Source organism: Vulpes vulpes, chromosome 9, assembly GCF_048418805.1.
Source record: "Vulpes vulpes isolate BD-2025 chromosome 9, VulVul3, whole genome shotgun sequence".
NCBI lineage: Eukaryota > Metazoa > Chordata > Mammalia > Carnivora > Canidae > Vulpes > Vulpes vulpes.
In genome coordinates this window covers 32,805,273-32,821,537 of record NC_132788.1, presented here as the reverse complement: position 1 = coordinate 32,821,537, position 16,265 = coordinate 32,805,273, and the positions used below count along the sequence as shown (strand labels likewise).

The 16,265-nt window shown below is 39.9% G+C and overlaps 1 protein-coding gene across 1 annotated transcript in view; it reads left to right on the top strand.

The window, feature by feature from the left end:
- LOC140594009 (uncharacterized) overlaps positions 1-16,265 on the top strand; it is a 157,653-nt gene that overhangs the window by 48,908 nt on the left and 92,480 nt on the right. Inside the window, exons 14-16 of the mRNA XM_072722110.1 lie at positions 5,794-5,863; positions 7,576-7,630; positions 7,740-7,918. Coding sequence (XP_072578211.1) covers positions 5,794-5,863; positions 7,576-7,630; positions 7,740-7,918 — 304 coding nt within the window. The remainder of the gene's footprint in view (positions 1-5,793; positions 5,864-7,575; positions 7,631-7,739; positions 7,919-16,265) is intronic.

Genomic DNA, 16,265 nt, shown 5'->3' with positions numbered 1-16,265 from the left:
ATAATATAAAGATAGGGAGTGGGTCTAGTGTACACGAGAAGGGAATTAGGAGAGGGCATGTTTCAAGAAGAACCACACTGCGTTGAATAGGAAAAAGAGTTTTTGAAATGACGTCAGAATATTGGGGTTTATGACAAGATAGACAAAGATCAACTACAAAAAGAAAGAACACAAGATATTGGGTGTTGTTTAGAAAAGCATATTAAAATGGAGCGTTCTGTGGTCATCAAGACAGTGTGGTACTGGCACAAAAACAGACACATAGATCAATGGAACAGAATAGAGAACCCAGAAGTGGACCCTCAACTTTACGGTCAACTAATATTCGATAAAGGAGGAAAGACTATCCATTGGAAGAAAGACAGTCTCTTCAATAAATGGTGCTGGAAAAATTGGACATCCACATGCAGAAGAATGAAACTAGACCACTCTCTTTCACCATACACAAAGATAAACTCAAAATGGATGAAAGATCTAAATGTGAGACAAGATTCCATCAAAATCCTAGAGGAGAACACAGGCAACACCCTTTCTGAATTGGGCCACCGTAACTTCTTGCAAGATACATCCACGAAGGCAAAGGAAACAAAAGCAAAAATGAACTATTGAGACTTCATCAAGATAAGAAGCTTTTGCACAGCAAAGGATACAGTCAACAAAATAAAAGACAACCTAGAGAATGGGAGAAGATATTTGCAAATGACGTATCAGATAAAGGGCTAGTTTCCAAGATCTATAAAGAACTTATTAAACTCAACAGCAAAGAAACAAACAATCCAATCATGAAATGGGCAAAAGACATGAAGAGAAATCTCACAGAGGAAGACATGGACATGGCCAACATGCACATGAGAAAATGCTCTGCATTACTTGCCATCAGGGAAATGCAGATCAAAACCACAATGAAATACCACCTCCCACCAGTGAGAATGGGGAAAATTAAGAAGGCAGGAAACCACAAATGTTGGAGAGGATGTGGAGAAAGGGGAACCCTCTTGCCCTCTTGGTGGGAATGTGACCTGGTGCAGCCACTCTGGAGAACTGTGTGGAGGTTTCTCAAAGAGTTAAAAATAGACCTGCCCTACGACCCAGCAATTGCACTGTTGGGCATTTACCCCAAAGATACAGATGCAATGAAACGCCGGGACACCTGCACCCCGATGTTTATAGCAGCAATGTCCACAATAGCCAAACTGGAAGGAGCCTCGGTGTCCATCGAAAGATGAATGGATAAAGAAGATGTGGTTTATGTATGCAATGGATTACTCAGGCATTAGAAACGACAAATATCCACCATTTGCTTCAACGTGGATGGAACTGGAGGGTATTATGCCGAGTGAAGTAAGTCAATCGGAGAAGGACAAACATTATATGGTCTCATTCATTTGGGGAATATAAATAATAGTGAAAGGGAATATAAGGGAAGGGAGAAGAAATGTGTGGGAAATATCAGAAAGGGAGACAGAACATAAAGACTCCTAACTCGGGGAAACGAACTAGGGGTGGTGGAAGGGGAGGAGGGCGGGGGGTGGGGGGGAGTGGGCGATGGGCACTGGGGGGGCACTTGACGGGATGAGCACTGGGTGTTATTCTGTATGTTGGTAAATTGAACACCAATAAAAAATAAATTTATTTAAAAATAATAAAATAGAGCATTCAAGAGAGTCTGGAGCAGCATTTCTTTTTGTTGGTTTAATTGAAGGAACTAGCATACTTCAGGGTTTCTTTCCTTTTTTAAGATTTTATTTATTCATGAGAGACAGAGAGAGAGAGAGAGAGAGAGAGGGAGGGAGGGAGGGAGGCAGAGATACAGGCAGAGGGAGAAGCAGGCTCCATGCAGGGAGCCTGACTTGGGACTCGAACCTGGGTCTCCAGGATCATGTCCTGGGCTGAAGGTGGCACTAAACCGCCGGGCTACCCGGCTGCCTTACTTCAGGGTCTCTGTTGAGAAACACTAAAATCAGTTGAGCCACTGGCAAGATTGTTTACAGCAAATTAGGAATGGGGATATCATCGACTTCTACCCCACCTTACAGAAGGCGGCTTTGATCCTCTCAAATAATGGGGGGAATGGAGATTCTGAACTATATAGATGTATGGCCCAAGGTAGTGGTCTTGTGATCTCTCCACCTCTTTTCGTAATTCTCTGATGCCCTTCCCGTGTATGTGTAGGGTTTGGTGGGGTAGGACTAGCTGTCAGATCAATAACGAAGCTTCCTCTGGGTAGTTGGTAACATGCCTACATTGAGATGACTGCATGGATGACTCAGACTCCATTTAGCTGGTTCTCCAGGAGCAGGAAATGGCTCTATTCTTGGTCATTTGAGCCTTTCCTTGTTTTGGGAATCTGTGCCTTGGCAGGCTAAAGACTTAAACGTTGGAGAGTGCCACTGAGCCCTGCAGAGGAGTGATCCAGGAGTGGGAGCTCACAAAAAGAAAATATCAGGCAGTGTGTGGGGAAATAGAGGTACAGATATCGGGACTGTTTTTATAGCAGTCCCTCTTCTTGGGTATCTGAGTGCCCTTGATGATTTTTAAGGTCTTGCTAGTTTATGTGGACATAAATAAGGCAGGACTTGTGAAACTTGGATTTTATAACTTTTAATCTTTTAATCTCTTTGGGAATAGTATTCCCACTAATAACATCTAAATTTGTTCTTTAACATTTGTAGATCGTTTTAAAAATTTAAGTGTAGTTGACACAATGTTATGTTGGTTTCATGTGTACAACATAGTGATTCAGCAGGTCTATATTGTAACCCCATGCTTACCACAAGTGTAACTACCATGTGTTACTGCATAATGCTATTACAGTACTATTGACTATATTCCCTATGCTGTACTTTTATCCCTGTGACTTAATATAACTGGGATGCTGAACCTCCCACTTCCCTTCACCCATTTTGTCTGTCCCCCACCCACTTCCCTTCTGGCAGTACAGAATTCTCTGTACTTATGGGTCTGGTTCTGCTTTTTGGTGGTTTGTTCATTTGTTCTGCTTTTTCGATTCTACATATAATTGAAATCATACAGTATTTGTCTATTTAGCTCTGACTTATTTCACTTAGCTTAATACCCTCCAGGTAATCCACATTGTTGCAAATGGTAAGGTTTCATTCTTTTTTATGGCTGAGTAATATTGCTCTGTGTGCATGTGTGTGTTATGCATCTGTTGATGGACACGGGTTGCTTTCGTATCTTGGCTGTTGTAAATAATGCTGCAATAAACATTGGGGTACATATGTCTTTTCAAATTAGTGTTTTCTTTTTCCTTGGGTAAGTAAGTACCCAGTAGTGGATTACTGGATCATGTGGTATTTCTATTTGTACTTCTTCAAGGAAACTCCATTTTGTTTTTTTACAGTGGCTGCACCAATTTCTATCCCCATCACCAGCGCACGAGTGTTCCTTTTTCTCTGCATCCTCACCAATATTTTTTTTTTTGTGTGTGTGTGTGTGTGTGTGTGTGTGTGTGTGGTTTTGGTTCTAGTCATTCTGACAGGTGGCAGGTGATAATTAATGGTGGTTAGCTTTTGTCTAGTTAGCTGTCAAACATTTCAGAGAATTCCTTACCTGTCACACTAGTTATAGGAACTAAAACTGGGCCTTTATTGGGTATTTCACAGGTTAGGAGAGGTGAAAGCAAAATAGATAAATAGATAACTAAACCCTTTTTAAAAACGGAGGTCAAGAGATGCCTGGCTGGCTCAGTCGGTTAAGCGTCTGCCTTTGGCTTGGGTCATGATCTCAGGGTCCTGGGATAGAGGCAAGTATGGGGCTCTCTGCTCAGCCGGGGGCCTGCTTCTTTCCCTCCCTCTGCCTGCCTCTCTGTCTACTTGTGCACTCTTTCTCTTTCTCTCTCTCTCAAATAAATAAATAAACAGCATCTTAAAAAAAATAACACAGAGGCCAAATTTTGAAAGACTGTACTCTGAAAACATTGGTGAAAGCAATTGAGGATGGCACAAAGATGGAAAGAATTCCATCTCATAGATCGGAAGAACACCTATTGTTAAAATGTGTATAGGACCCAAAGCAATCTACAAATTTAGTGCAAAGCCTATTAAAATCCATCGACATGTTTCACAGAACTAGAGCAAACAACCCTAAATTTATATGGAACCACTGAAGACCTCAAATAGCCAAAGCAATATTGGAAAAAGAAAAACGTAACTGGAGATATCTCTATGCTAGATTTCAAGTTATATTACAAAGCTGTAGTAGTCAAAACAGCATAGTATTGGCATTAAATAGATACAAAAATCAGTAGAATAGTATAGAAAATCCAGAAATAAACCTATAGCGATATGGTTAATCTTTGACAAAGCAAGAAAGAATATCCAGTGGTTTGAAAAGGCAGTCTGTCTCTTCAATAAATGATGCTGGGAAAATTGAATGGGTATATAAAAGATTGAAACAGGACCACTTTCTTTCACCATTTACAAAAATAAATTCAAAATGGTTTAAAGATACAAATATATCACATGAAACCATTTTATCCTTGAAGAGAGCACAGACAATGATCTCTCTGGTATTAGCTGTCGCCACATTTTTTTGGTTATGTCTCCTGAGGCAAGAGCAATAAAAGCAAAATAAACTGTTGGGGCTACATCAAAATCAAAAGCTTTTGCAGTGAAGGAATCAATCCACAAAACTAAAAGGCAACCTACAGAATGGGAGAAGACATTTGCATATGACATATCTGATAAAGGGTTAGTATAAGAATATAAAGAACTGATACATCTCAACACCCGAAACACAACCCAGGTCAAGAATGAACAGAAGACATCAGACATTTTCCCAAAGAAGATGTTCAGTTGGCTAACAGACATATAAAAAGATGATCAGCATCACACGTCATCAGGGAAATGCAAATCAAAGCTACAATGAGATAGCACTGCACACCTGTCAGAATGGCTAACTTCAAAACCACAAGAAACAAGTGTAGGTGAGGATGTGGAGAAAAAGGAACCCTGTTGCACTTTTGGTGGAAGTGCAAACTGGGACAGCCACTGTGGGAAACCGTATGGAGGTTCCTCAAAAACTTAAAAACCGAACTACTGACAATCCAGTAATTGCACTCCTGTGTATTTACCCAGAAACGACAAACACACCAATTCAAAGGGATACATGCACCTCATGTTTTTACTACAGCATTATTTGCAATCATCAGCCTAAGTGTGCATGCTGATAGATTAGTGAATAAAGAAGAAGTGTGTGTGTGTGTGTGTGTGTGTGTATATATGTGTATATATATACACACACACACTATGGAATATTGTTCAGCCATCGAAAGGAATGACATCTTGTCATTTGCAATGACATGGTGAAGTTAGAGCATTTTATGCTAAGCAATGTAAGTCAGAGAAAGACAAATATCATATGATTTCACGCCTAAGTAAAATGTAAGAAACAAAAATGAGCAAAGGAGACAGAAAAGAGATTAACCAAGAAGAAGACTACTATAGAGAAGACTACTGTAGGTAACAGATGGTTACCAGGGGGGAGGTTGGTAGGGGAGTGGGTAAATAGGAGGTGGGAATTAAGGAATGCACTTGTCACCATGAGCACTGGGTGATGTATGGAATTACCAAATCATTATATTGTATGTATGCAACTAATGTAACACTGTATGTTAAGGGTACTGGAATTAAAAAAAAAAAAAAAGCTTAACAAAAACGAGGCTAAATTTTCGTATTTCAAGAAACTTCATTTAATAAACAGCTGACCTTTTACTCGATTTTTCTTTTAAAAGAAATGAACTTGTCTTTATTTTATGTTTTTGCTCTAAAGTCTTTCCGATGAAGCTGATATTGATCATTCGTGGCCTTCTTCAATTGGAGACTTAGGTCCTCGTACCAAGGTAAAGTACTCTCTTGTAAAATTAATTTTTCTGCTCTGAATTTAGTGTTATGTATTATGGCTTGCCTCTTGTCATTTTATGTTTTTTTTTTTAAATTTTCTTTATTGGAGTTCAGTTTGCCAACATTCAGCATAACACCCAGTGGTCACTCCCCCAAATGCCCCCCTCAGTGCCCATCACCCAGTCACCTCAACCCCCCGCCCACCTCCCTTTCCACTACCCCTTGTTCGTTTCCCAGAGTTAGATGTCTCTCATGCTTCTGTGTTAGTGTCTGTTCTTTCAGTCCATCTCTTTCTATGTTCATTGTCAATATTTTTGGTTATGGCTTTTTGTTGTCTGTGTGTCTGTGGTTTTCATTCCTGAATCATTACCCCACAAGGCTTATTATTTCTCTCACTTTCCTGGAAGGAGCTGATGTTAAACAATCATTTGTCCTTAGCATTTTGACAAACAAAAGCAACTTAAACTGTTTGTAATGCCCACTTGCCTAAATAAATACTACTAAAAACTAATTTTAATATTTTCTCTTATAAGAGATAGTCATGCAATTATAAATCATGCAAACACATTTAAAAAATTTTAAAGCTAATAAAATAATTAATTTTTTAAAATATTGTATTCATTTATTCATGAGAGAGGCAGAGACAGAGGCAGAGGGAGGAGAAGCAGGCTCCGTGCAGGGAGCCTGATGTGGGACTCCGGGATCACACCCTGAGCCGAAGGCAGATGCTCGACCACTGAGCCACACAGGCATCCCAATAATGACATTTCTTATTGTTAGTTTTTTGAATTTAAATTACTTAGGCATAAATTTTTATTTTAAGTTATTTTGGTAAATAAAGTATTTAAAATTTTTTTTAATTCAAATTAATTAACATATAGTGTATTATTAGTTTCAGAGGTCGAATTTAATGATCCATCAGTTGCATACAATACCGAGTGCTTATTACTTCAAGGGCCGTCCTTAATGCCAATCACCCAATTACCCCATTGCCCCAACCCTCTCCCCTCCAAGAACCCTCAGTTTATTTCCTATGATTAAGAATCGCGTATGGTTTGTCTCTCTCTCTCTGATTTTTATCTTATTTTTCCCTTCCTTCCCCTATGCACCTCTGTTTTGTTTCTTAAATTCCACATAGGATTGAAATCATATGGTATTTGTCTTTCTCTAACTTACTTATTTCACTTAGTATAATACTTTTTAGTCCCATCCATGTTGTTGCAAATGGCAAGATTTCATTCTTTTTGATTCCATTGTATTTATGCACACCGTATCTTCTTTATCCATTCATCTGTCAGTGGGCATCTGGGCTTTTTCCGTAGTTTGGCTATTGTGGTCATTGCTGCTTTAAACGTTGGGGTGCTGGTGGGCTTTCAGATCACTATGTTTGTATCCTTTGGATAAACACTGAGTACTGCAATTGCTGGGTGATAGGATAGCTCTATTTTTAACTTTTTGAGGAAGACTTTGTATAATAATCAGTTAGGGGTGGGAAAAGTAACATTTTGAGACTATTAAATCTCTTATAATCTTCACTCCATGAGAAAATGTAGGTTAGTAAATGGCAGAACTGAGTTTTCAATCTCTATCTGAATGATCTCCAAAACTTGTGTTCTTTTTGTAATGGTGTTCATCTGGTAATGGTGAATATTACAATTATTTTTACGAAACGTGATGCTTGTAATCCTGAAAACTATCAATTTTTTTCTAGACTGTCCCGAAAGTAAGCTTAAGAGAGCAAATGGTTGCTTTTCTGCGAGCCAGGGGTAAGCTATTTGAAGATTTGTGTTATTCACTGAGTTTTGTCCATTTTTGTGTTATTTAGTAATTTGAAGTTAGATATCTTCATGTACTCTTTACTTTTTCACTAAATAGGAGTAGACTATACCATTTTTAGCCAAGAAGGTGGACCTTTATTTGCTCACAATTTTGCAAGTGAAGATAAGACTGAAACTCTTTTGAAACCATCAGTCAATGTCTCTGGCTATTCTCCTCTTGCTTTTGTATCACCTGAAACTCCTCAAACATCTTTAGCAATGCGTGATGTTACAAAGGTAAGTTGTTTTGAACTTTTTCCCCCGTGTTTTTTCACCTACCATCCTCTTGATATCCTTATAATGAAAAGAATCTTAGGGAGAAATGGAAGCCCTCAAGAATATAAGAGAAAACAGTGTAATAACAACAGAGAAGTACTGGGTTGAGATTTATAACTTTTGGTGGGAATAAACAAACCTTAGGTATGCCATCATGGAAAGAAAGAATTAGAAAGCAACTGGAAAGAATAGCTAGATGGACGTGAAGATGAGGGAGGGGTTGTCGGGTAAGTAAGAATTCATTTAAGAAGGATGAGATGAATGTAAAGATAGAGTTTAGAGAGATTATTATTAAAAAAACAGCAGTAGTGAGGCTAAGGGAGAACAGATGCTGTATATTATAAAATATGGTAGAAATTATTTTAAATGCAAATTAATAAAAGATAGTCCGGCAATACAAAAAATGCTCAGATTCTTCTGAATGACAGCTGGTTTTTATGAAGAACTGGAAGGAAATTTTATCCTTTTAAGTTTAATAAAGTATGATAGCCTATATTTAATTTAGCAAAAATTGTGTTTATACATGGTACAAAGTAAAGTCTGTTTTAAGCCATAATCAGATTTATTATGAATCTTGAATTTTGGCCGTTGTCTTTCTTGTGGTTTCTAATTAAACTTACTGTGTGGTATAATCTTGGTTGATTTTCGATCTTTTGAGGATAAAGAGAGGACATAAATAAACATTTTAGTTTTTTCATTAATTAAACCTGAAATTTTTTCTTAGGTAAGTGAGGTTCTTAATCTCTATCTATTAAATGAAAAAAAAAAATTTAAGCTACAGGACTCTTAAAAAATATAAAAACTTTTTTCTGGATTCTGATGCATCTTTTTAAAAAAGTGTAAGCATAGAATAGAGACACATGGCAAATGAATAAACTCATAATTTATCATTCTTTTTGTAAGATGATTTGTCATTAGAGAATCATAAGGAAGGAAAAGTTGCCCGTAGAGTATACAAAGTTATTTCCAGAAGGATGATCTTTACGTTTTCAAATACCTCCAACAGTGGATACATTTTATGTTATCTCAGGAAACTTTAGTGTTCATAGTTGTTATATTTTCTATTTTGTATTTTTTTATTTCATTTTAATTTAATTTAATTTAATTTAATTTTATTTTATTTTATTTTATTATTTGTAATTTTTTTATTGGAGTTCAATTTGCCAACATTTAGCATAACACCCAGTGCTCATCCCGCCAAGTGCCCCCCTCAGTGCCCATCATCCAGTCACCCCAACCCCCTGCCCACTTCCCCTTCCACTACCCCTTGGTCATTTCTCAGGGTTAGGTGTCTGTCATGTTTTGTCACCCTCACTGATATTTTCACTCATTTTCTCTCCTTCCCTTTATTCCCTTTCACTAATTTTTATATTCCCCAAATGAATGAGACCATATAATGTTTGTCCTTCTCCGATTGACACGTTTCACTCAGCATAATACCCTCTAGGTCCCTCCATGTCGAAGCAAATGGTGGGTATTTGTCGTTTCTAATGGCTGAGTAATATTCCATTGTAAACAGGGACCATGTCTTCTTTATCCATTCATCTATCGATGGACACCAAGACTCCTTCCAGTTTGGCTATTGTGGACATTGCTGCAATAAACATTGGGGGGCAGGTGTCCCGGCGTTTCGCTGCATCTGTATCTTTGGGGTAAATCCCCAGCAGTGCAAATGCTGGGTGGTAGGGCAGATCTATTTTTAACTCTTTGAGGAACCTCCACACAGTTCTCCAGAGTGGCTGCACCAGTTCACATTCCCACCAACAGGGCAAGAGGGTTCCCCTTTCTCCACATCCTCTCCAACATTTGTTGTTTCCTGTCTTGTTAATTTTCCCCATTCTCACTGGTGGGAGGTGGTATCTCATTGTGGTTTTGATGTGTATTTCCCTGATGGCCAGTGAAGCAGAGCATTTTCTCATGTGCTTGTTGGCCATGTCTGTGTCTTCCTCTGTGAAATTTCTGTTCCTCTCTTTTGCCCAATTCATGATTGGATTGTTTGTTTCTTTGCTGTTGAGTTTACTAAGTTCTTTATAGATCTTGGATACTAGCCCTTAATCTGATAGGTCTTTTGCAAATATCTTCTCCCATTGTGTAGGTTGCCTTTTAGTTTTGTTGACTGTTTCTTTTGCTGTGCAGAAGCTTCTTATCTTGATGAAGTCCCAATAATTCATTTTTGCTTTGGTTTCTCTTGCCTTATGGATGTATCTTGCAAGAAGGTGCTGTGGCCAAGTTCAAAAAGGGTATTGCCTGTGTTCTCCGCTAGGATGCTCATGGATTCTTGTCTCACATTTAGATCTTTCATCCATTTTGAGTTTTTCTTTGCGTATGGTGTTAAAAAGTGGTCCAGTTTCATTCTTCTGCATGTGGCTGTCCAATTTTCCCAGCACCATTTATTGAAGAGACTGTCTTTCTTCCAGTGGATAGTCTTTCCTGCTTTGTCGAGTATTAGTTGACCATAGAGTTGAAGGTCCACTTCTTGATTCACCATTCTGTTCCATTGATCTATGTGTCTGTTTTTGTGCCAGTACCACACTGTCTTGATGACCACAGCTTTGTAGTACAACCTGAAATCTGGCATTGTGATGCCCCCAGGTACGGCTTTCTTTTTTAATATTCCCCTGGCTATTCGGGGTCTTTTCTGAATCCACACAAATCTTAAGATGATTTGTTCCAACTCTGAAGAAAGTCCATAGTATGTTGATAGGGATTGGATTAAATGTGTAAATTGCCCTGGGTAGCATTGACATTTTCCCAATATTCATTCTTCCAATCCATGAGTATGGAATATTTTTGCATCTCTTTGTGTCCTCCTCAGCTTCCTTCAGGAGTGTTCTGTAGTTTTGAGGGTAGAAACCCTTTACCTCCTGGGTTAGGTGTATTCCGAGGTATCTCATGCTTTTGGGTGCAAGTGTCAGTGAGGTTGATTCCTTAATTTCTCTTTCTTCAGTTTCACTGTTAGTGTATAGAATCCTGCCACACTGCTGAAATGCTGTATGAGTTCTAGCAATCTTGGGGTGGAGTCTTTTGGGTTTTCTAGGTACAGTATCATGTCATCTGCAAAGAGGGAGAGTTTGACTCTTCTTCTTTGCCAGTTTGAATGCCTTTTATTTCTTTTTGTTGCCTGATTGCCGAGGCTTGGATTTCTAGTACTGTGGTGAATAGCAGTGGTGAGAGTGGACATCCCTGTCTAGTTCCTGATCTTAGGGGAAAGGCTCCCAGTGTTTCCCCATGGAGAGTCATATTTGCTGTGGGCTTTTTGTAGGTGGCTTTTAAAATGCTGAGGCATGTTCCCTCTATCCCTACACTCTGAAGAGTTTTGATCAGGAATGGATGCTGTAGTTTGTCAAATGCTTTCTCTGCATCTATTGACAGGATCATGTGACACTTGTTTTTTTCTCTTGCTGATATGATCAGTCACATTGATTGCTTTACAGAGTGTTGAACCAGCCTTGCATCCCGGGGATAAATCCCACTGGGTCATGGTGAATCATCTTCTTAATGTATTGTTGGATCCTATTGGCTAGTGTCTTGTTGAGAATTTTTGCGCCTGTGTTCATCGGGGATATTGGTCTATAATTCTCCTTTTTGATGGGGTCTTTGTCTGGTTTTGCAATTAAGGTGATGCTGGCCCCATACAACAAGTTTGGAAGTACTCCATCCCTTTCTCTCCTTCAGAACAGCTTTAGTAGAATAGGTATGATTTCTTTAAACGTTTGATAGAATTCCCCTGGGAAGCTGTCTGGCCCCGGACTTTTGTGTTTTGGGAGGTTTTTGATGACTGTTTCAATTTACTCCCTGGTTATTGGCCTGTTCAGGTTTTTCTTCCAGTTCCAGTTTTGGTAGTTTGTGGTTTTCCAGACATGCACCCATTTCTTCTCGATTGCCTAATTTATTGGCGTCAAGCTGCTCATAATATGTTTTTAAAATCGTTTGTATTTCCTTGGTATTGGTGGTGATCTCTCCTCTCTCGTTTATGATTTTATTAATTTGAGTCTTTTCTTTCTTCTTTTAAAAAGGCTGGTTAATGGTTTTATCTATCTTATTAATTCTTTCAAAGAACCAACTCCTGGTTTTGTTGATCAGCTCCGCAGTTCTTCTGGTTTCTATCTCATGAGTTCTGCTCGAATCTTTATTTGTTGTCTTCTTCTGCTGGGTGAAGGTTTCATTTGCTGTTCCTTCTCCAGCTCCTTTAGGTGCAAGGTTAGCTTTTGTATTTGTGTTCTTTCCAGTTTTGGGACGGATGCTTGTATTACTATGTATTTCCCCCTCAGGACTGCTTTTGCTGTATCCCAAAGATTTTGAACGGTTGTATCTTCATTCTTATTAGTTTCCATGAATCTTTTTAATTCTTCTCTAATTTCCTGGTTGACCCTTTCATCGTTTAGCAGGATGGTCATTAACCTCCACGTGTTTGAAATCCTTCCAAACTTCTTCTTGTGATTTAGATCTAATTTCAAGGCATTATGATCTGAGAATATGCAGGGGACGATCCCAATCTTTTGTTGTCGATTAAGACCTGTTTTGTGACCCAGTATGTGGCCTGTTCTGGAGAAAGTTCCATGTGCACTTGAGAAGAACGTGTATTCAGTTGTGTCTGGATGTAAAGTTCTGTAAATATCTGTGAAATCCAAATGGTCCAGTGTATCATTTAAAGCGCTTGTTTCTTTGGAGATGCTGTGCTTAGAAGATCTGTCGATTGCAGAAAGCGCTATAGTCAAGTCTCCACATATAAGTGTATTATTATCTAAGTATGTCTGAACTTTGGTTATTAATTGAGTGATATACTTGGCAGCTCCAGCATTCGGGGCATAAATATCATGATTGTTAGGTCCTCTTGTTGGAGAGATCCTTTAAGTATGATATAGTGTCCCTCTTCATCTCTTACTACAGTCTTTGGGATAAACTTTAATTTAGCTGATACAAGGATGGCTACCCCTGCTTTCTTTTGAGGACCATTTGAATGGTAAATGGTTCTTCAACCTTTTATTCTCAGTCTGTACGTGTCTTTAGGTCTAAAATGAGTCTCTTGTAGACAGCAAATAGATGGGTCTTGCTCTTTTATCCAGTCTGAAACCCTGTGCCTTTTGATGGGGTCATTCAGCCCATTCACGTTCAGGGTTACTATTGAAAGATAGGAGTTTAGTGTCATCATGACACCGGTTCAGTCTCTGCTTTTGTGGATTGTTTCCTTAGACTTCTCTTTCTTTTACAGAGTCCCCCTTCATATTTCTTGCAGAGCTGCTTTCGTGGTCACATATTCTTTCGGTTTCTGCCTATCTTGGAAGCTCTTTATCTCTCCTTCTATTGTGAATGGGAGTCTTGAGGGATAGAGTATTCTTGGCTGCATGTTCTTCTCATTTAGGAACATGACTGTATCCTGCCAGCCCTTTCTGGCCTGCTAGGTCTCTGTGGAGAGGTCTCTGTTATCCTAATACTTCTCCCCATAAAGGTTAGGGATCTCTTGTCTCTTGCTGCTTTTAAGGATCTTCTATTTATCTTTGGAATTTGCAAGTTTCACTATTAAATGTCGAGGTCTTGAGCGGTTTTTATTGATTTTACGTGGGGATCTCTCTATCTCCTGTATCTGGATGCCTGTTTCCCTCCCCAAGTTAGGAAACTTGTCAGCTGTGTTTTGTTCAAATACAGTTTCTGGACCTCTGTCCCTTTCGGCACCCTCTGGAACCCCAACTAAACGTAGATTTTTCCTTCTGAGGCTGTCATTTATTTTCCTTAACCTATCCTCATGATCTTTTAATTGTTTTTCTCTTTTTTCCTTAGTTTCCTTCCTTGGCATCAACTTGTCTTCTATGTCACTCACTCATTCTTCTACCTCGTTAACCGTCATTAGGACCTCCAGTTTGGATTGCATCTCATTTAATGATTTTTAATTTTGGCCTGATGAGATGGAAATTCTGCAGTCATGAAGTCTCTTGAATCCTTTATGCTTTTCTTCTAGAGCCACCAGTAGCTGTATAATTGTGCTTCTTTATTGGCTTTCTGACATTGAATTGTAATCCAGATTTTGTAACTCTGTGGGAGAGAGGACTGTCTCTGATTCTTTCTTTTGTGGTGCGTTTTTCCTTCTAGTCCTTCTGTTCAGTGCAGAGTGGCCAAAAACAAGTTGTACTTGATAGGAGCGTAGAGTTTTCTCACTGTGCCACTTCAGCAGTTCTCTCTTTACATCTGAGACCGAATTTTGGTAGGTTTTCAGGATGATTTGAAAGTTATCTCCTCTGGGGTGATAACACGGGTCTCCTTCAATCTCATTCCTTGAGGACCTGGGTCAGGTACTCAACCACTTCCACTGCCTTTCCCTTCACCGTGTTCATCACATTCTGCTTCCTGGGGCCGTGGTGGCGGCCGACCGCAGACAGGGCGGGAGGGGCACCCGGGGAAGGGGAGTCAAGAGATCCCTGCCGCGCCGCCACCTCCGCCGCCCGTGGGCCCGGCCGTCGGCGCCCGAGGGGCGGGACTGGCCACGGCGGCCCGGCCGGGACGAGGGGGAGGGGCGGCCGCGCCGACCGGAGGGCAGGGGGCGCGCTCCCGCCAGGCCCCCCAGGCAGGCGCGGCGGACGGGGCGCAGGTGTCGCGGGCCGCGAGGGAGGGCGGCGGGAGAGGCGGGCGCACGCACACCCCTCGCCTTCTCGGGAGCTGTCGGCTCCCCTCGGCTTCACTCGCTGTTTTGCGTTTTTTGATTAAAACTTTTCTAAGGGATCCCTGGGTGGCGCAGCGGTTTGGCGCCTGCCTTTGGCCCAGGGCCCGATCCTGGAGACCCGGGATTGAATCCCACGTCGGGCTCCCGGTGCATGGAGCCTGCTTCTCCCTCTGCCTGTGTCTCTGCCCCCCCCCCCTCTCTCTCTCTGTGACTCTCATAAAAAAAAAAAAAACTTTTTAAAGTAATCTCTATACCCAATGCTGGGCTTAAACTCAGATGCTGAGATTTCGAGTCACACACTCTTGTGAGTGAGCCAGCCAGGTGCCGCCGAAAGTTGTGAAATTTAACCTGTGAATTCTTTCATATCTGAAACTCAGAAATACAGGTGATTTGATTGTTTTAGGCCTTTTCTTCTCTCTTGTGAATATGGAATATTGCGTCCTGCTTGATAATCGTACATGACTTTGGAGACTCTAAACCTTTAATTTGGATGATCATGATTATTAATATTTTAATACTAGATTCTTTCTCCAGCCTTTAAGTACCATCCTATATGTGTAGATAGGAAATTAAAGCTATTAGTATGCTATTCACAGTGGAATAAAAAACCATGCGAATTTTAAAATGGGGTTTTAAATTTTTCTCATCAAGTGCCTTAAAATTCTGTAATCCCTAAAATATTTCTCTTCTACAACTTAAATCTTAGCTTTTAAGATTCATTTTTAAAAAGGAATATTGTGGCAGCCTGGGTGGCTCAGTTGTTTAGTGCCGCCTTCAGCCCAGGACCTGATCCTGGAGACCTGGGATGGAGTCTCCCATGTCAGGCTCCATGCATGGAGCTTGCTTCTCCCTCTGCCTGTGTCTCTGCCTCTCTCTCTCACTCTGTGTCTCTCATGAATAAGTAAACAGAATCTTTAAAAATGATAAAATAAAAAGGAATGTTCTCACAAAATCTTCAATTGCTGTTTTGCAATTAAATCTTTCTATTTATCTAAAAAATGCTATTCACTACAGAAATGAATACATGCCCACATATATATGCATTTTTCTAAGGATTTATTTATTTCAGAAGTGGGGGGAGAGGGGCAGAGAGAAGGAGAGAAGCAGAGTCCCTGCTGAGCATGAAGTCTGTTGTAAAGCTCAATGTCACAATCCTGACATCATGACCTGAGCCAAAATCAAGAGTTGGATGCTTAGCCAACTGAGCCATCCAGGTGGTCATTACTTGCCTATATTAATAAAAGTATATTTTCTGTTCTAGAAAGTAATGTTGAAGTATATAAGTGAAGTACTGAATCCCATGGTTTTCCCCCCCTTCTTTTATTTTTATTTTGAAAATTTCAGAGGTTTGTGCAGGCTGACATTAATTATATCAGGTTAGTATGTTTTATGGATGACTTTTTAACATCATGTGGTTTTCCTGAGTATTGTCATTTTTTTTCCTACTCCAAATGTATTTATCTAAAACTTTCTTAATAAGTCCCCTGAGTGCTTCAGATTTGATGAAGCCCCAGACTGAAGACATTATTTCTGACTCTTTGCTCTTCCTGACTTTGTAATCTGCTTTGTCATTTGTTTTCCCCACCCTAGTATAAAGCACCGTTGGAACACTGAAGCAGAAAAAAATCCTGGACTCTAAACTTCCCTAAAATT